This window comes from Suricata suricatta, chromosome 10, assembly GCF_006229205.1.
Source record: "Suricata suricatta isolate VVHF042 chromosome 10, meerkat_22Aug2017_6uvM2_HiC, whole genome shotgun sequence".
NCBI classification, from domain to species: domain Eukaryota; kingdom Metazoa; phylum Chordata; class Mammalia; order Carnivora; family Herpestidae; genus Suricata; species Suricata suricatta.
Window position 1 is genome coordinate 93493407 of NC_043709.1, and position 21995 is coordinate 93515401.

The following is a 21995-nucleotide window of genomic DNA, read 5'->3' on the forward strand; positions in this document are numbered from 1 at the left end:
ACTTGATACATCTCGAGACCAGCAGAAGGGCAGAGGGCAGACAGCAAATATTTTAGGCTTTGTGGGTCATATGATCTCTGTTGCAACTACCTACGTATGTTGTTGTGGTGCGAAAGCAGCTGCAGATAATATATAAGGTAAAAAAGAATTTTATAAAGGGGCATCTGGTTGGCTCAGTTGATTGAGCATTCAGCTCTTGATTTTGGCTCAGGTTATAATCCGAGGGTTGTGGGATCAAGCCCTGCATTGGGTTCCCTGTTGAGTGTGAGCCTGCTTGAGATTCTTTTTTTCTCTCTTTCTCTCCTACTGCCCCTTCCCCTGCTCACACTCTCTCTCTTCTTTAAAAAAAAAAAACAAAAAAACAAAAAAAAAAACTCATAAGGGAATGGGCTTGGCTTTGTTTCAGTAAAACTTTATTTACAAAACATTTGATAAGTTAGTGGGCTTATAGTTTGCTGACCCCTAGACTAGGAAAAAATCTGAATGCATACGGCACACCAATATTCAAAGAAGACAAAGTTATAATACACAAACATGGAATTTCTTGTCAGATCATGTCCAGAATTTTAAGGACACCTTCTATTTATGCTCTTACGTTTGAATGATTATTTTGTTTTCTAGTGGTCTCATTCTTAAGACCTCAAGAGAAACAGAGAACCTTAGATAGTTTAAGGAATTTTCCAAACGTAAACATTTGTAAGTTATCTGAACCATGAATCACAAAGCCCTAAGAAGTATTGAAAATCATGGAAGATTTAAAGAATTTATTAAAGTTTTTGTAACTATGGAGTTGGAGTATTTTTTTTGCCTTGTTTTAAAAAATGAAATGCCTTATAAGAAGATGGTTTAAAAACAATTGGAAATAAATCAAGGAAAGTGAGAAGTATATGATGAATGTAAAGCCATAGTTGCTTTATGTGAACTTCACATTTGGCTTTCGGAGAGAGGCTGGGAGGTAAATCTGGTCATATCTTAGGTTTTTTTTACTTTCTCAGAATACTTAAACAAAAACTAATTAAGTTAGACAGGAAATCCAGAAGCGTAGTATAAAACTAATGTCAGGCATCCAGAAATAAAAGCAGCTAAGAGCAGACCACTAACAGTCCCAAGACCTCCATAGTATTAGTTGTGCAGGAGTAAGCAGAGAGAGTTGAATGGGGTATTTCATAAAACTTAAAAACAGGAGACCTCCAAAATAGCTTCAACCCTTTAGTAGACAGTTTGGTGGACTAATGAACTATATTAAAAGCAGCAGCTGATGAGATGATGGCTGATACTGCAGTATCGGACAGGTACAGTGTGTTTGTGGTAAAGACAGAAGCGGACAGAGCAGTCTGGCTTCAGAGAAGTCTCCAAACAGACCTGCTAGAGTTCTCTACCAGTACGGAGTACTGCCCTGAGTGGAAACAAAATTGAATACAATATTAGCATCAAATGGAGCAGATTGGGGAAACTTAGAGGATCAGAAGAGGAAGAAAAGGGAAGGTTCAGATAAGAATTGGCAGAGGAACTGCTGGGAGGTCTCAGAAAAGAAGCTGCCATATTGTTTAACATGACAGGAAAACAACAAAAGAGTGAGTTCTGTAAAGCTAGAAAAACTACCTTGAACACCATCTTCTTCTAAAAAATTCAGTAAAACTAATTTTCCGTAAACATGAGAGACACAGCAGTATCAATGTAAAATCTCATTTAAAATTATTATAAAGAATATCTGACATAACTATTTTAAGGTAATAATAGCTTTGAATACATCTTAGCTTTATAGTTTTACTCTCTCCCACATTTAATGTTTCTGTCAGTTTGCATATTGTTACCTTGTTTATCCATTAACACTATAGTTACTTTTACTACTTGTATTTTTTAACCTTCATACTAGATTTATAAGTGATTTATCCTCTAGTATTACAAAATTAGAGTATTCTGAATTTAACCATATACTTATCTTTTTACCAGTGAGGTTTATACTTCCATGTTTTCTTGTTAATAATTAGCGCTCTTCTGTTTCAGCTTGGAGAAGTCCCCTTAACATTTCTTATAAGGCTGATCTAGTGATGATAAACTTTGTCTGCTTTTCCTTTTCTAGAAAATTCTTATTTCTCCTTCCATTCAGACAGCTTTGCCAGATAGAGTATTCTTGGTTGACAGTTCCCCCTTTTCCCAGCACTTTAAATATATTTTGCCATCCTCTCCTGGCTTCCAAAGTTTTTGCTCACCTTGGTGAACATCTTTAAGAATGTTACTTTGAACTCTTTACCAAGTAAATCATGTCTTTGTTTCATTAAGCTCTGTTTCTGGAGTTTTGTCTTGATCTTTTGTTTGGAGCATATTCTTCTGTTTTTTTTTTTTTTTCTTCCATTTTTCTTGACTCTGTGTTAGTTTCTACACATTAGATTAACAAAGAAAACAAAAACAACAAACCTCCTAGTTTTGATGGAATGGTATTCTGTAGGACATGAGTCTTACCAACCAGCCTGTGAGTTCTTGGCTTTCTCTCAAACTTGTGTGATTCTCCAAACTGCCTTCTATTTTGTTTGTTTGTTTGTTTGTTTGTTTGTTTTGAGAGAGAGCGAGAACACAAGCGATGGTTGGAGAGGCAGAGAGAAGGAGAGACAGGGTCTGAAACAGGCTCTGCAGCATCAGCACAGAGCCTGACGGCGGGGCTCAAGTTCACAAACTGTGAGATCATGACCTAAGCCAAGATTAATAAGAGTTGGACATTTAACCAACTGAACCACCCAGGCACACCCAAACTGCCTTCTTTATTCTTAGTGGCTCCCAGTAGTTGAGAGTACCCAGATTTATCAAGTGTTCCAGAGGGAAGGATCATAATCAGCACATGCCAGCTGATTGGAAGCTGATCATCCAGGAAATAACTGGGAAAGTATATAGCTGGGGGCCTTACAGGGAGAGACTTGGCGATACACATTTTTGCCTGCTCCCTTTGCATTGGACTCAGGTATACAGCCTGGGTATACAGGTAAATATACCCATCAAGGACTGCTTCATTGCTACAGCCCTGTGCAACTTATAAATGTAAACCCTATTAGCTTTCAGAGACAGGTGATCCAGAGTCCCATCCCTGGGGTGGCATCTGTAAAAGCTGGGGCTTCAGATGTGAGTGTAAGCTGATTGTGTGGAGATACTGGAGATTTAGATTGGGCTAGAAAAGGTGGAGATGATGTGTACAGATCTCCCTGGTCTCCTGGGGTGATTGTTGTCAGCCTCTGGATAGCTGCTAAATTAGAAGCCTTACTTCAGGTTTCTTTCAGGGAAATAGACTTCCTACAGGGAAAGATGGGACATAGATGATTCTGACTATTTCGTCTGTGCTGTGCCCTGCTGGGATAGATGTCCTACATAAGCTTCCTGGTAACTGATAGCAAAAATCTATTGTATATACAGAAAAGATTCATAGGAATCTAAGCATACCACTATAGATCAAATCACAAAGAGAGCAGGAGAAGAACAAATGAAATACAAAACAGCCAGAAAACAATGAGCTAAATGGCAATATTAAGTCTATACCTATCAATTTTTATTTTATATAGAAATTCTTTAATGACAACTGGTAGAGTGGCTGAGTGGATAAAAACACAAGACTCATTAAATTCTGCCTACAAAAGACTCACTTTAGCTTTAAAGGTCATTGAGGCAGAAAATCAGTAGGACTTAAATTACTTGTTAGACCAGGTGGAATTAAGAGACATTTAGAAACATTCCATCCAGTAGCATCACAACACATATTTTTCTCATGTACATATGGAACATTTTCCAAAATAGGTCTTACGTTAGTCCACAGATAAGTGTTAATACATTTAAGAAGATTAAAATCATATCAGGCATTTTTCTGACTATAGTGGTATGATAGTAGAAATTAGTTACAAAAAGAAAAGTGGAGAATTATTACCTCATACCTGTTAGAATAGCTGTTATGAAAAAGACAAGAAATTACAAGTGTTGGCGAGGATGTGGAGAGAAGGGAACTCTTGTGCACAGTTGGTGGGAATGTAAAGCGAGACAGCCACTGTGGAAAACAGTATGAAAGTTCCTCAAAAAATTAAAAGTAGAACTACCATGTGATCCAGCAACTCTGCTTCTGTGTATTTGAATAAAATAGAAGCACTAGTTTAAAAATATATATGCACCCCCATGTTCACTTATAGCATTATTTATAATAGCCAAGATAGAAAAATAACCTAAGTGCCTTTTGATGGATGGATGGATGAAGACAAAAAAATGAGGTGAATTCCAAAAACGAATATTACTCAGTTTTCAAAAGAATAAAATCTTACCATTAGAGTAAACATGGTTGGGCCTTAAGGACATTATGCTAAGAAGTTAGAGAAAGACAAATACCATATGAACTCACTTATGTGTAGAATCTGAAAAACAAAACCAAGCTCATAGATACGGAGAGCACATTGGTGGTTACCAGAGGCAGGGGGTTGGGCATGGGCAAAATGGATGAAGGGAGTCAAAAGAAAAAGGTACAAACTTTAATTATAAAATAAGTAAGTCTGGGATGTAATTTACAGCATGGTGACTATAATTAATAATAGTGTATTGCATACTTTACAGTTATTAAGAGTAAATATTTTTTTAATGTTTATGTATTTTGAGAGAGAGTGTACAGGGGAAGGGCAGAGGGAAGGGAGAGAGAATCTCAAGTGGGCTCTGCTCCAACATGGGGCTCGATCTCACAAACCATAAGTCAGATCATGACCTGAGCTGAAATCAAGAATTGGATGCTTAACCGAGTCACCCAGTTGCCCAAGAGTAAATCTTAAATGTTCTTATTACAAGAAGAATGTTTTGTAAATACGTATGGTGATGGATATTAACTAGACTTACTGTGGTGATCATTTCAAAATATGTACAAATATTGAATGCTTATATCATACCTGAAACTAATATAATGTATGTCAATTATTCCTCAATTAAAAAAAAAAAGAAAATTGGAAAATTTACAGATATGTGGTGGTTAAACAAAATGCCCCTGAATTATCTCTGGGTCAAAGAAGAAATCAAAAGGGAAATCAAAAATGTCTGAGACCAGTGAAAATGCAAATGCAGCATCCCAAAACTTAAGAGATACAACAAAAGCAGTTCTAAGAGGGAAGTTCACAGGGATAAATGTCTGTAACAAGAACCGAAAGATCTCAATCTAAATTGAACTCTTTTTGAAGAGAGGAACAAAATAGACAAACTTTTAGCTAGACCTAACAAGAAAAAAGAAGACTGAAATAAAATCAGAAGTGAAAGAGTAGACATTACAGCTGATACCACACAAACACAAAGGATCAGAGGAGACTACTATGAACAGGTGTATGCCAAACAAATTGAATGACCTAGAAGAAATGGATAAATTCCTAGAAACATACAGTCTATCAAGACTGAGTCATGAAGAAGGGCACCTGGGTGGCCCAGTCAGTACGTGTCCGACTTCGGCTTAGGTGATGATCTCACGGTTTGTGAGTTCAAGCCCCACAGCCAGCTCATGGCCCAGCTCAGAGCCTGAAGCCTGCTTTGGATTCATTCTCATTCTCTCTCTCTCACTCACTCACTCTCTCCCTCTCCCCCCCGCCCCCCGCTCTCTCTCTCTCTCTATCAAGTAAATAGAGCTGCCTGGATGGCTCAGTTGGTTGAGCGTCCAGCTTCAGCTCAGGTCATGATCTCACAGTTCATGAATTCAAACCCTGCGTCGGGCTCTGTGCTTACAGCTCAGAGCCTGGAACTTGTTTCTGATTTCTGTGTGTCCCTCTCTCTCTGCCCCTCCTCTGCTTATGATGTCTCTCAAAAATAAATAAATGTTAAAAAAGAATAAAAATAAACATTAAAAAACCAACAGCTGAATCATTAAGTAATAGAAAATCTGAATGGACCAGTTACTTATAAGGACATTGAATTAGCAATCAAAAACCTCTCAACAAACAAAAGTCTAGGACCAGACCGCTTCACTGGTAAACTCTACCACACCCTTGAAGAACAATTAATACCAATCCTTCTTAAAATCTTCCACAGAATAGAAGAGGGAGGAATAGTTTCCCATTTTATGGCTATTATATTACCTTGATATTAAAATCAGAACCTACAAGAAAGAAAAATTACAGGTCAGTATTCCTAGTCAATATAGATGCATAAATCCTTTTTTAAAAATGCATAAATACTTAGCAGAATACTAGCAAACCAAATTCAACAGTATATTAAAAAGATAAGTGGCAAAATTCAGTATTCATGATTCCATCTCAACAAAATGAATATAGATGGAACATACCTTAACATAGTAAAAGCTGTATGTGACTAACCCATAGCTAATACTAATAAGTGAAGAGCTGAAAACTCTTTTTTCTACGATCAAAACAAGATAAGGAGTGCTCACTTTTGGTGTTATTCAACCTAGTACTGGTGGTCCTAGCCAGTGCAGTTAGCAAGAAAAAGAACATCCATAAAAGAAAGGAATAAATAAAACTCTATATATGCAGATGACTTGATGTTATATATTGATAATTCTAAAAACCACCAAAAAACTATTAGACAATAAATTTGGTAAAGGTGAAGTAGATAAAATCAATATACAAAAATCAGTTGCATTTCTATATGCTAGTAACTATCAGAAAGAGTAACTGAGAAAACAATTGTACTTACAGCATGAAAAATATATGTATATTACACACAGTAATTCAAACAAGGAAGTGAAAGATCTGTATCTTGAATACTGTAAGACAGTGATGAAAGAATTGAGAAAAACGCAAATGGAAAGATAATCCCTACTCATGGGTTTGAAGAACTCATTTGTTAAAATATCCATAGCACCCAAAGCCACCTACAGAGTCAGTACAATTCGTATCAAAATTCCAGTGAAATTTTTCACAGTAATAAAGAATAAACATTTGGTAACACCACAAATGCCCCCAATAACCAATGTAGTTTTGAGAATGAAGAACAAAGCTTAGAGGCCTTATGCTCCCTTATTTCAAACTGTATTCCAAAGCTACAGTAATGAAAACAGTATATAGTATTGGCATTAAAAACAGACACCTAGATCAGTGGAACAGATTGGAGAGCCCAGAAATAAACCAGTGCATATATATGATCAATTAATTTATGACAAAGGAGCTAAGAATGTATATTAGTGAAAGCATAATCTTTTTCATATAATGATATTGGCAAAATTGGGCAGATGCCCAAAAGAATAAAACTGGATGGGGTATCTAGGTGGTTCAGTTGGTTAAGCTCAGATCATGATATTATGGTTTGTGAGCTCCAGCTGTGCCAACATTGCGGAGGCTGATTGGGATTCTCTCTTTCCCTCACTCTCTCTCTGTCTTTCCTCTCACTTGTGTGCATGCTTCTCTCTCTCAAAAATAAATAAACTTCAAAAAAAAGAATAAAACTGGATCAGTGCTTTATACCATACACAAAAAGCAACTCAAAATGGGGTAAAGATGTACATTTAAAGTCTGAAACCATAAAACGCCTCGAAGAAAACATCGGGTAAGCTCCTTGACATCAATATTGACTGTGATTTTTTGGATATGTCAACAGAAGCAAGACAATGAAAGCAAAAATAAGTAGGACTGCATCAAACTAAAAAGCTGTACAGTAAAGGAAACTATCAACAAAATGAAAAAGCAGCCTGTGGACTGGGATAAAATATTTGTAAATTATATGTTTGATAGGTTGTTTATAACCAGAATGTGTAAAAACCTTACACAATCCAATTGTAAAAAAAACTCATTAAGAAATGGGCAGATGGGGCACCTGGGTGGCTCACTTGGTCGAGGATCTGACTTTTAAAAAAATTTTGGGGGTGTTTTTTTTTTTTTTTTTTTTTTTTTTTTGAGAGACAGAGACAGCGACAGCACAAGCAGGGGAGAGTCAGAGAGGGAGGGAGACACAAGATCTGAAGCAGCCTCCAGGCTCTGAGCTAGCAGTCAGCACAGAGCCGGACGCGGGGCTCGAACACCCGAACCGTGAGATCATGACCTGAGCCGAAGCCAGATGCTCAACTGACTGAGCCACTTAGGTACCCCTAGCATCTGACTTTTGATCTCAGCTCACATCTTGATCTCAGGGTCCTGAGTTCAAGCCCTGCATTGGCTCCCTGTGGCACATGAAGCCTACTTCAAAAAAGGGGGTGGGGGGGGCAAATGAATTTAATTTTTCCAAAGAGGACTTGGAGATGGCCATCAGGCATGTGAAAAGGTGCTCAACATAACCAGACATCAGGGAAGTTCAGATTAAAACTACAGTTAGTTATCACCTCATACTTCTTAGAATTTCTATAATCAAAAAGTTGAGGTAAGTATAGGCAAGGATGTTAAGAAAAGGGAACCTTTTTGCACTGTTGATAGGATTGTACTGTTGGTGCAGCTAGCATGGAGAACAGGATGGAGGCTCCTCAAAAAATAAAAATATTACTACCATGTGATCTAGTAATCCCACTTTGGGGTATATATCCATAGGAAATCAAAATAGGATCTTGAGATATCTGCATTCCCATGTTCATAGCAGCATTATTCATACTACCCAGTACATTGGAAATATTTATGTTTGTCAGTGGATGAATAAAGAAGGTGATCATATATATACTTTCAGTGCAATATCATTCAGCCATGAGAAGGAAGGACATCCTGTCGTTTGTGATAAATGGGTGAACCTTGAGGCCATTAGGCTTAGTGAAGTGAGCCAGGTAGAGAAAGACAAATACTGCATGGTATCAGATGTATGTGGAATTTTTTTTTTTTTAGTTAATTTCATAGAGACAGAAGAAAAGTGGTTGCAGGGGATGAAGGTGGGGTAAATAGGAATAGATTTTGTAAAAGGATATATAAACTTTCAGACAGAAGCTGAAGAAGGTATGAGGATTTAATTTGTAACATTGTCCTTATAGTTGATAACATTGTACTATATTAATTGAAATTTGCTAAATGTTTCTCCCTCCCCAACAAAAAGGAAAACCCCAAAATGCATGAGATGTGGTAATTAACTAGATGTGGGGGATCATTTTATAACTTATGTGTATGTCATATATATATTGTATCATCACTATGTATATTTTAAATGCCTTTTAGTTTTATGTCAATTCTACTTCAGTAAAGCTGAAGAAAAAGGATGAGGAAGAGAATAATGTCTTCCCAGAAAGATATGCCAATAGGACAGATCAAACCTCCGTTTAAAAATGCACAGATTGAGACACGAATGTCACATGTCAGAGATCAAAAGAAATTAAAATGAGAAAGTTCAGAAATGAGATGACAGAACTAAAGCTTATAAGTAAAGAAAAATTATTTGAGAAAAATAGCTGACCTAGAGGGACTTAAGAGTGAATAAACAGAAAAGATCTTTAAGTAGGAGTTGAAAAGGAAGAAAAATTTAAAGACCAAAGTGAAATGTAAAAATTTTAAAAAGGCGTGAGAGTAAGTGACAAATATTGAAGATAGTCAAAGAAGAAACAACAACAGAGATATAAGACCCTTTTAGGAAGATAACCAAAGCAAGGGAATAGAACACGTAAGAAAAACTGTAATTCAGGAAAAGTTAAAACAAGATTTGAAAGTATAGGTCAAAAGAGAACACTGTGTATCTGAGAATAATAGTCAAAGCAAACAACACCAAGACATACTGTGGTGGAATTACTGTATAGAGAAAAAAAATACCCTCTTGATCTCTAACATAAATTTAAAAGGAAAAGAAAATTGAATTAGCATCAGACTTTCTCACAGTTTCACTTCATGTCAGAATTAAGGAGAATAATATTTTCAAGATACTTGAGTAGAAAAATGTGAGGCAGTTTCTTTTTTATCCACCATAACTGACTTTCTCTTATAAAGCTATAGATAACACTATTACCAACATGCAGGAAGTCAAGAAATACTGTTTCCCTGACTCATTCCTGAAAATGTGCCAGTGACTGAGCTTTAGACAACCAAAATGATGAGCAAGATATTAAAAAAAAAAGGGGGGGGCTTGGTGAAGTCATTAATTATATAATTACTTGTAGCATGAAAACTAAAGGAGGATTGAAATTCAGAGGGTTATAGTATGTAACAATTACATGGTTAGATAGTTAGATAAGATAGCTAGGGTACCGCTATAAAAATGGAGCAAGACTAGAGGGTATTGTATGAAGAAATTTTGTTAAACTCTTCATAGTAACTACATTGGTGTATTGGTATTAATGCTCAATTCTGAGGGTTGGTTTTTTTTTTTTTTTTGAGATTGTTTGATTTTGGATTAAGTGAGTAATCATTGGGTGTATTAATTCTGTTGCCCTCACATAGGCAGGGTTTTCAGTGTGGAAGAAGTGAAATAAATGCAATATTGTAGAGCTTAAGTAAGGAAAATTGATAATTCTGCATTTTAATTGGAAGTATTGGCATGAGCTCAATAGGTATTTTATGTTACACAGACAAATACACATAAATATGTATGTTTATTTCCTAACTATGTCTGCTAAAGAGAAGTAGGGAGGAAAGAGTACCTATAGTATAGGTGGAAAACTGTTCCACCTTAAAAGAAGTCATACCTTTCAGGTAAAAAGGTTGATTCTACGTCCATGGCAAGGAGTGTACAAGATGAGCTGGAACATATGTTGTACCAGATAGCAGAGAGTCTACCACTCTTTGCTGGGGTCATTTTAGTAAGCTTGGAGAAATAATTTGAAAAGCGCCTCAGGTCAAAGATGTAAAAAACTTACCAAGTACGTTTAAATCCTTGAGTTTATAATGATGATATAGAAATGAAGTGATCAGTTTGAGAAGATTATAGGGAAAGAATTCATCATTACTTCTAACGTTGGTAATAAAGGGAAAGAAGCAATTTATTTTCCCTTTCCTACTTGAAGCTACCAGTTGTTAACAGAATAGATATGAGAAAGCTATTCCCTCTAATATATGAAAAATAAATGATAAAATTAGCATATCAGCATATAAAACTTCCAATGAAATATTGAATGTAGGCAGTGAATGTCAATGGCTGCTAACATTACCACCAGGAAAAGACATTATTTGTCTGCTGATGGAAGAAAAGTGCACCATCTTTCATTTTCCCAAAGCTGTCAGTTCAGCGTGCATCTGACGGAACTTTGAATTTGCAAGAAATTTGCAGGAAAAACAGAAGACAGAGAAACATAACTGAGCTGCTCTGTGAGTATGTATCAGTGGATATGGACATAGAGGTCAAATATAACCCAGGTCCTTCAACTGTAAAGAGTGATGAGGAACCGGTAGATCAAAAGACTGAAAGGGGGGTTGAGGGAAGGATGAATAGGCTGAGCACAGGAGTTTTAGGTAGTGAAAATGATTCTGTATGATACTATAATGATGGATACATGTCAGGCATTTGTTCAAACCTGTAGAATGGACAACATCCAAGAGTGAACCCTAATGTGAGCTATGAACTTTGGGTGATTGATACGTTAGTATAGATTCATCAAGTGTAACAAAGGTATCAGTCTGGTGAGGGATGTTGATGGAGATGATTGTGCATGTGTGGAGGTAGGAGCTATATGGAAAATTTTCTAATATCTTCCCCTCAATTTTGCTGTGAACCTAAAGCTGCTCTTAAAAAATATGACTTAACATACTTAGTAAATGAAAAAAAGATGGTCAAGGCTTGACTTTTCTGTGGATGCACACTTGGCTAATAAAACTATATAGAAAAGTAAGGAAGTGATTACTGTAAACTCCGAATAATGATTACGTTTGAGGAGAAGAAAGGGTTGGTACAGGGTCCATAAAGAACCTTCTGAGATGGTTGGCAAATTTCTTTTCCAGATTTGGATGAATGTTATAGGGTGTTTGCTCTGTAATAACTCATTAAATTATACATTTATCTTATGTAGTTTTTTCTGTATCAGGTTAAAAACAAGTTATCTTTAAGCTTCTCAGCAGAATAGAGTAAAATTAATTCCCAGTACATAGTATTGGAAAGGTAGAAGCTTATGAGTTCTTTGTAAGAGACCGTGAGAAGAAAATTTTCACATGGAGTCACTAAAAGATGTGATGGATTAAAAAGTTGCATTTTTTTTGTGTATGTTAATTTTGTATTACTTTCCCATTGTGGTCTCTCTTTAAAATTGGGGGCATAATTCAGTACAGGTAATTCTACAAATGAGTAAGCTAATGTTATTCAAGATAGAAATCTTTTGGAAGTTAAACTAAGGATAGGCTTTGGAGTACCCAGGGAAGGAGTAAAGTCTGTATCCCTTAAATGGTCTTCCTTTAATCATTAGTTGCTTTTGGTAAGAGCAGGTAGCAGACCACAGTACCTAGTGCTTACTAGGTGTTCAGTAAATGTGTATCATTTGATATTATTTATTATAGAATAATAATTGTGTGCTATTCTTTATGAAAATGGTTCTTTTAATTAGTCATTAGCAAGGCATGAGCTTTTTAGTCACTCTTCCATTGATAATGGATTTGTCCTTAAACTTCCACACTCTCTGAACGCCTTTTGAGATGAACATCGGTGCATTTATCAGAAATCCATCCAAACACTTGAAGGGTTGCACTTTGGTCTTAGAAGGAGTAAGCTTAAGTGATCATCAATTGAGAATAATAACCTTAGATCTGTTATGTCCTGCAAAGAAATCTCACACAAAAGTAAAAAAGAGTCTTACCATTCAGTTCTTGGAAAAACTATATAATTGTTGATTTTAAATCTGGAAAATCCACATGAGCTGTACAGTTTCCATGAGGAGCTTCAAAGATTCTTTATTGCCTCTCTTCCTTAACAGAAAAACAACAAGAATTTATGGCATATACTTAGTTATTCTATATTTGTAGATCTCATATCAGACAGTCTTCATATAAGCTGTGGGATATAGTTTTAAGTATATCAATTATTTTTGGACATAGATAACTCAAAGCTCTCATATTCATTTCCTAACGTGCATTAATAATGCCTCCTAAACATTCTGTCTGTGGAAAGTACATTACCTGTAAGACTTTTTTTATTTTATTTTTTAATGTTTGTTCATTTTTGAGAGACAGAGTGCAAGCTGAGGTGGGGTAGAGAGAGAGGGAGACACAGTCCAAAGCAGGCTCCAAGCTCTAATCTGTCAGCTCAGAACCTGACGTGGGACTTGAATTCACAAATCGTGAGATCTTCACCTGAGCTGAAGTTGGACGCTTAACCAACTTCAGCTCAGGTACCCTTACTACCTACTATTACCTACTTTGTGAGATATAAAATACATAGTTCTTTCATCTCCCATTGCAGTAGTGGGAAGACTGCAATATTTATCTTTGGGAAGATTGCAGTATTTAGTTTCTAAGAAAAAATATCAATATCCATTTGACTCTTGAGTAACATGGGTTTGAACTACACCGGTCCACCTATATGCAGATTTTTTATGCATACAATACAATAAGTGTGTTTTGTCTTCCTTATGATTTTCTGAGTAGCATTTTTTTCTCTAGCTTCTTTTATTATAATAATATAGTATATAATACATATACAAAATGTGTAAATTGGCTATTTGTTATCAGTAATACCTTTGACCAATGAACAGTAAGCTATTGGTAGTTAAGTTTTTGAGGAGTCAAAAGTTATCTTTGGATTTTTCACTGTATAGGGTCATTGCCCCTATACCCTTGCCTTATTCAAGGGTCAACTCTATTGTTAAGATGATATTTCTCCCTATACTGGTCTATAGATTCAATACAGTCTCCACAAAAATTCCAAGAGGTTCTTTTGAGAGGTGCCTGGGTGGCTCAGTCGGTTTGCGCATCCGACTTTGGCTCAGGTCCTGATCTCATGGTTCGTGAGTTTGAGCCCCACGTTGGGCTCTGTACTGACAGCTCGGAGCCTGGAGCCTGCTTCGGATTCTGTGTCTCCCTCCCTCTCTGCTCCTCTCCTGCTCTTGCACTCTCTCTCAAAAATAAATAAACATTAAATTATATATATATTTTTTAATTCCAAGAGTTTTTGAGAGAACGTGTGTACACGAGCATGCACTTTTTTTTTTTTAATAAATGACAAATTGAATCTAAAATATGTATGGTTATGCCCAGGATCCATTAAAATAGTTCAACTGATTTTTTAAGATTACAAAATAGTATGACATTTTTCAACTTGATTTCAAGATTTACCATAAAGGTAGAGTACTTAAAACAATGAGGTATTAAATCTAAGGATAGAGATCAATGAACAGAATATAGTTCAGAAACAGGTGCATGTAATGTATAGTTAACTTACTATAAAGCATGTATCAAGGGTATAAATATGCAATTTTAACCTGCCTTGACAGACACTGAAGAAGAGTAATAAACTTTAAAATCTTGAGGGAAGCCCTATAGAAAATAATTCCTAATGGCTAGAGTCAGGGTTTTTGTTGTTGTTGTTTCTTTTGTTTTTTAAAGTTTATTCCTTTATTTTGAAGAGAGAGCACAAGTAGGGAAGGGGCGGAGGGAAGGAGAGAGAGAGGAGAGAAAGAGAATCCCAAGGACACTCCACACTATCAGTGCAGAGCCCAATATGGGGCTCAATCTCAGAAACTGTGAGATCATGACCTGAGGTGAAATCAAGAGTCAGACACCTGCCTGCCCCGGCTGCCCCTAGAGTCAGGTTTTTAAGTTAACATTATTAAAGAACACTGTTTTGTCAGTGTTATTTAGCAGCAGTAGGAAATGTGGGGGAATGGTTGGAGGCAAGTCTAGGAGGATGGATAGGAGCCATATTGTGCAGGTCCTAGTATTCTAAGATGAGGCATGTGAATTTTGTCCTGAAAAGTAGTAGGAGTCTTTGGAGATTTTCAAAGAGAAATTCCAGTTTGATGGTTGTGTAGAAAATGGTTTAAAGATTAGTTATAATTAGTTCACTCCCTTAAATCTTCCAGTAAATCATCATTATTCTCAGGTGAAATACAAACTTCATTGTGACTTAAATGATGTAATTCCTTTCTCTCATTTTAGACAAATGTTCTCACCATTTCCTCCCTTATACACTATGCCCAATCCTGATAAACTACCTGTTGTTCCCTCAAGATCTCTGTGATGACTCCTATTTCTGCTTTGAATGGATGGTTAGATGAAAGTGCCACTCATTTGAGAAGGATTCAGAAAAGTAGGATAGATTGTTTTTCCTTTCTTTAATGTGGGAGGAGAGTTGAGTTCAGCTTTGGACATGTTTGAGTTGCTTAGAGAAAACTGGGGTTATGAAGTCTGGAGAGCTTTGATTATATGAGCCTGCAGCTCAGCAGAGCAGTCTTAAAGGAAGATACAGATTTATAGTCATTATCAAGTGAATGATTATTAAAGCTATGAAGTATAAACTAGGGGAATTTTGCATCAGTGCCAGAGACTTAGGCAAAGATAGCAACATACCAGAAACCTTGAAGAATTTCTGCAGGGTTCAAGATTGAAGGATGTCCCAGTCTGACTGAGCTGTTGTGTAATTAACCATCATTTTTGGCCTGGGTTTCAGGAAATCCCTCAGACCCAGGCAGATTGACATAGTACATCACTTACTGAGTTTGTGAAGAATTTGCTTCCCAAGGAGGCAAGTTGAAGAGATTTATGCAAATAAGCAATAATAAGCATGGCTCTCCAGAAGTGGTGGCTGGAATGAAGTTGATGAGGAGGAAGAAGTGTAGAATCGGGTAGGCCCGATGAGGTAGGCCTCATCTGGATTCTGTTAGCACTTTGGGAAATACACCAGGTACTGAAGGACACATATATTATGGCAGCCATACTTGACATGATTGAACATGTTAGGGCAAGGTCAGAGGTGTAGTTACAGCTGGCTGTGAATGAGCACAGTGGTGTCAGAGAATAAGCAGGCTCACTATATTAACACCCTTCTTGGTGCTACCAGAAACATGAAAAAACAATACATGAGTATGCTATTATTGCCAGCCTCAAATCCCTGCCCCCTGACTTAGTGTGACTTGATTTCCAAATTAAAGCTGCAAATTGAAAATTTATTGCCTTCTCCCTTCTGGATCTGAAAACCTGGACTAGGAATTTGTAGGCTGTAAACGAATTGATACCAACTTCCAATGAAGTACAGACCTCCCTCTGAAATACAAGCAAATGGAACAAAAAAATAACACATAAGACACATAAGAAGATACTACAGTTCAAATGAATGACCCATATTAAGGAATCAGAGCAAATGTCTTCCTGTAATTTCCTTTAAGATAGAGGAGAAAAAAATTATCAGAGTTCAAGAGGACACAGTATACGTGAAAATAGAGTAAGTAGTATGAAAGAATACATTTCAGATCTGTAAAAACAGAATGACGATAAAGAAAATGATTGTTTAAACAGTTTTAAGCAGTGAGGGACTAGACAGATGAAGAAAAGAAAAAAAAATCAAATACATGAAGTGGAATTTCACCTTGAGGGATTATCCCACACTTGGAGAAACAGAGATGAAAATAATAGAAGGAAATATTTTGAGATCTGGAGGTTGATGTAGGAATTGTTAGTGTTACTGCAACAGAAAGACATTAGGTATGCAAGGAACCAGAATACACTATTTATATTGCTCTTTCTGAAAAAGTTACTTGATATAATTAAGAATTAAAATGTAGAGCTTGAGTGAAGAAGTCAGATAATTAAATATTTATGAAGAATGAAACCAGTTAAACATGGAGTTAAATCTAGTAATTGCTGTTAATGTTCTCTTTTAAAACTCAATGAAACCATGAGATATTTTGAAAAAGAAGATAAAGTACATAACAAGTATCTAAATACCAGGCATTATCAATCAGAAATGAGAAGTGATAGTGGGATGGTCAGATGAAGAAAGACATGCAGGACTAAAACTGTATTGACATCTTACCTTATATATGGCAGTGTCAGTAGATACTGTCTTATTCTTGAAGTTGATTATCATATAAAATAAAATATGATTTAAAAACATAAAGGTAATTGAATAAAACAGTTTGTATATCTTTCAAACCCTAGTGACATAAAAGGAGCATATAAATTCAATCTGGTGAGGAAAGCCCATGAAAAAGAGAGGAGGAATGTAAGGAAAGATAAAAATGGAAAGTATAAGAAAAGAGTAGGATCAAATAGTTATGCTAGTAAATATAAATTGAAGATACAAATCTGAATGTTGAATAATATATTTTTTTAACGTTTGAAAGCAACAGAGTATGAGCAGGGGAAGGAGCAGAGAGAGGGAGACACAGAATCTGAAGCTGTGCTGACAGCTCAGAGCTCGACTTGGAGCTCTGACCGATGAACCGGGAGATCGGATACTTAACCGACTGAGCCACTCAGGTGCCTCTTGAATATTAACTTTTAAAATGGGATTTGCCCTTAATATCTTTATTGTCTAATTTACATGTAATTGTTTTTCTTAAACTTGTCAAAGAAGGCAGTGTTCATCATAACTTTTGGAACTTTACAGAACTCTTGCGTGTGTTTCAAAAAAAAGACACCTTGCTTTCTGAGATTTTCTGGCTCTGTTTCCTTCTCCCGTTTTTTTCTGTGCCTTATTTTTCCATCATTTCTTATTTTTCATTCTCATTTTTTCTTCTGCTACCAGTAATTTATCCTCAGTATGGAGCTTTTTCTCGAAGGGACCCCGAAGGTCACCTTTGAGAGTTCACAGTGGGTTAAAGTGCACTAGTCCCTTTAATGCCAACCATGGATTCATTGTATTGACTCATCTTGGAGTGGCCTTCTAGTCAGCTGACATTCTCCGATTTGTTTGCACTGCTTTCCATTGTTACCTATCTTGTGTGTTCTCCTGTTTTTTGTCTCCCAGATGCCCTGTTGTTTTCTTTCTCCTGCAGAAGTGCTGATGCCAGTCAGATCTTATGGTTCTTGGTAGTTTTCCATGCCTTTTTGTATTTTAATTATATGTATATATCATACATGTATCACCACAAAACAAAGTAGCAAAGCCACAGACCCATTCACAACAGAGCTTTTTCTTTGCTACTTAGTTGGCTATGTTTTCATGTGGAGGACTTGTGGAGATTCTTCAAAACCTGTGCTGCTACCACTGCTGTCATGTTCTCTTTTTTTATTATTACTATTAATTGAGAGAGAGGGAGAGAGAATGTGAACAGGGCGGCGGGGAGAGGTAGAGAATCTTAAGCTGGCTCCACACTCAGCATAGAGTCTGACATGGGGCTCTATCCCACAACCATGAGATCATAACCTAAGCTGAAATCAAGAGTTGGATGCTCAACTCTTAAAACCTTTATTTTCTTACCATCCAGGTGCCTCTACTGCTGTCATCTTCTTAGATGTTAAAACAATCTCCCTATAGAAGCTCCCTTCCAAGGTTAGGTTCACATGTCAAAATTTATGACAGTAGTACTTTGGTATGACTAAACAAAGATTTATTACCCACACAGGTGGAGGAAATTCTGAGACGGGGCAGAGGACAGAATTCTGGGAAGAGGTCCAGAAACAGAGAAAGTGAATGCAAGTGCACAGGTGTTCTATAAAGGATAAGTCCAGTTGGTGCAGAATTTAAAAGAGGCATGGAATATGAAAGAGATAGCAAGTGCCTCCTGTACTTGGGAGTATTGGTGGGTTGAGTCCTATCAGTACACTGCTGATAAGACAGATACAGGGAAGGGATGACACAGGTTGCCAGCACTAAATCAAAATATCAACAGAAGTCTCAGTCTTTCCTTTGGTCTTCATAGTAGAGATTCATTTTTAAACTCCTGTTATTGTTGTGATATACTGCTGAAGAACTGGGCTTTGATCTTGCCTGCCATGTTTGTTTTGGGTGCCATGATTAATTCCTTCTTGAAGAAAGTTACATTTCCAGAGAGAAAACAAGAGGTAGGCCTATTTAGTAATTCCAACCAGAGAGATGAAAGGTGAAAACTATGTATTATCTCCACTTTGAGTAAACAAGTCACTGTTGGTTGGATGAATCAATAAATGACCAAAGAATATGTTTAGAATGAGTGAGGAGCACCTGGGTGGCTCAGTCAGTTAAGGGACCGACTTTGGCTTACATCCTGATCTCATGGCATGAGTTTGAGTGCCGTATTGGGCTGCCTGAGCTCAGAGCCTGGAGTCTGCTTCGGATTCTGTGTCTCCCTCTCTCTCTGCCCCTCCGCAGCTCGCATTCTATCTCTTTCTCTCTCAAAAATAAACAAACAAACAAAAAAAAGAAAGAGTGATAACCTTAACTCTGCTTTCTGTTCAGCTCTATTAATTACATATATCACTTAAGATAACTAATTTTATCACACATTTACTGAGTGTCTAATCATTCCACCTAATTTGTACACAGTGAGATCCTGGGAATATAAATAGGTCAGCCTAGTATTTACTTGACTCTAAAATGATATCGATTTTAAGATTTTATGTTTACAAACTAACACATGAAATGTACAATTTCAGTTGTAAAATGTTACCCCATCTCAAAAATATTAAAATGTTGAGAAATATATCTTAGAATTGAGGGATTATTTATGAAATGTTTATAAAGGGCCAAGCATAATGCTGAATGCTTTTGCATATGTTTTCATTTAGTCTTTACAATAACTCAGTGAGGGTAGGTTATCTTTCATTAACAGATAAAGAAAATAAAGCTTGCAGAAATGGTGTAAGTAGTTAAGTGTCAGAGGGACATTGAACTCAGGTCGATCTGATTTCTGACTGATACATAAATCTTTTCAGTCAGTATATAAAATGAGTGTATCTTTTAAGGAAGGTTTTTATTTTTCCTGTCAGTTTTTCTGTGTTTACTTCAAAGAATGAATTTTAACTTTTTATTTAATGATGTATATGACTTAGAAGACATTTTTCTTCCCAAAGTTTTTCAAAGATCTGATTATAGAATTTGCAGTTCTTTAAAAAAATTTTTTTAATTTATTTATTATTGAGACAGAAACCGAGCATGAGTGGGGGAGGGGCAGAGAGAGAGACACACACACAGAATTTGAAGCAGGCTCTAGGGTGTCAGTACAGAGACCAACACGGAGCTCGAACCCACGAACTGTGAGATCATGACCTGAGCCAAAGTCGGACGCTTACACTTAACTGACTGAGCCATCCAGGCACCCCTGGAATTTGCAGTTCTCTAAGATGGTTAATGAAATGTGAAGCAATGGAGTTGTTTTTTTGTGGGTTTTTTTTTTTTTTTTTTTTTACTATTCATTTTTCAGTTGAGTTGCTTGTCTTTGTTGGCAGCTTCTCAGAACTCTTACCATACTGAATTTTGGTAGATTTTACTGTGAAATATGTAGACCTATTTAAATTTGGGCTTAAACTATGATATCACTCTAGTGAACTTGGAAAGAGGAAGAAACTATCTTAGAAGTTGACATTGTGACAGTTATTTAGGGGAAATGAAAAGGAAATGTAATCTGCTAGGGAAGAAAAAAGAAAAATGGGAGAAAATTGTGGTGATGTGGGCTGGCAGAATAGGGATGAGTTTCTAAAATAGAAAATTTGTTTGGTAAACTAGTCATGCTAATCTTGTATTCAGTTTTTTAAAAATCTAGCCTGACTTTAAAACACCTTAGGTTAGGACCATTCCATGTGCAAAAACAGATGTTAACTTTTTTTTGGATAAAAATGATCTTACTGTTCTTGAAATTACTTTAATATGCTGGTGGTCTCTTCAGTATTTGAGATCATCATGTAATGTCCAGGACCTGAAAATTGGATTATCTTTCCTAAAATAGTGATGCTCTTTATTTCTCTTTAGTTGCTTATGTTTTCTATTCCTCCCTCCCAGACTATTTATAAAAATATTGTATTTGATATTAGGTAAACATCAAAGAATTTTTTTCTTAAATATTATTTTGGGTCAGAACATGATTTGTTCATTATCCAGGAGTATATACTAATAACTCTCCATGACTCTGCAAAGTTCTGTGGTTGAGCACTATCAGGCTCTTTGTCTTGTCTTTCCTTTCATGGAGCATGGATTGCGTGTGTGACTTTGGGTCTGCTTTGTCTCACGAACGTGATGGCTGTGGCGGTACTTGTTCTGTGTGCTACCTGACTTGTGGAGGTTAAGAAACCTGAAAGCAGAAAGCCAGCAGAAATGGTCATTCGCTGGGGCTCAACTGGGGTTTGCAGAAACAGCTCAACCAGAACACGTTTTTAAGCCCTTTCAAGTGTATGTTTTTACTTTTGTTTATCGAAACCGTAAATGATGGAAGAAGAAACAGGCTCAGGTTCTTTGTTTTTACACATCAAGAAGGGGACAACCTATTGCAGATTTAAAACTGCTTCACAGGGTCAACTGTAAACCCTTGGGATTTTTCTTTTTGCCCACCTATCTCCTAATGAATTTTGGGGAAGGATGGAACATGTGAGTCCAGAGATGGAAATTGATTGCAGTGCTAATACTTGGCACTTCTCTCTGCGAGCTCGTCGTGAACGTGGGGCCTGTTGCCAAGTACTTGGGGGTTTGGGACACCATGAAAGTATGTTCAAATTTACTCTGTGACTTAGTTTTCATAGGTGTATTTAGCCTTAAGATATGTGTTACTTGGGATTGGTATGTGTTATTGTGGACTGTAAGACTGTTTTAATGCGCAAGATCAAGTTTTGATTAAAGAAATTTTAGAAATGTTTGAGTTTTTCTGTTCTTGTTAATAGGCAGGCAGTGGTTAAAGGTTCCCTTCCACATCCTTTTGCCTTGACATTATTTGAGGACACACTGTACTGGACTGACTGGAATACACACTCCATTTTGGCTTGCAACAAGTATACTGGCGAGGGTCTGCGTGAAATCCATTCTAACATCTTCTCTCCCATGGATATACATGCCTTCAGCCAACAGAGGCAGCCAAATGGTAAGTGATCTTGATTTTTAAATTGCAAGTTGGAATAGCTTTAGCACTCAGATGTCTGGCTTTAGTGAGGGGCAGGAGGAGAGAGGACGTATCCAAAGGTAGTGGGAAGGAATAAAACATAGGAAAAACGTCAAAATATAAATCAGGTTAAGCAGCAGCCTAAACCATTTGTAGCTTATTATCTATCAGTGTTGGCCAACTCAGCCGTTTGTTTGGGTCTGGGATTATGGTGGTAGAGAAGAGAGAAATA

At 36.6% G+C, this 21995-nt stretch overlaps 1 protein-coding gene across 1 annotated transcript in view; it reads left to right on the forward strand.

The window, feature by feature from the left end:
* Positions 1-21995, forward strand: part of LRP6 (LDL receptor related protein 6) — a 155766-nt gene that overhangs the window by 65466 nt on the left and 68305 nt on the right. The window contains exon 4 of the mRNA XM_029953317.1: positions 21549-21745. Within this exon, the coding sequence (XP_029809177.1) occupies positions 21549-21745 (197 nt within the window). The remainder of the gene's footprint in view (positions 1-21548; positions 21746-21995) is intronic.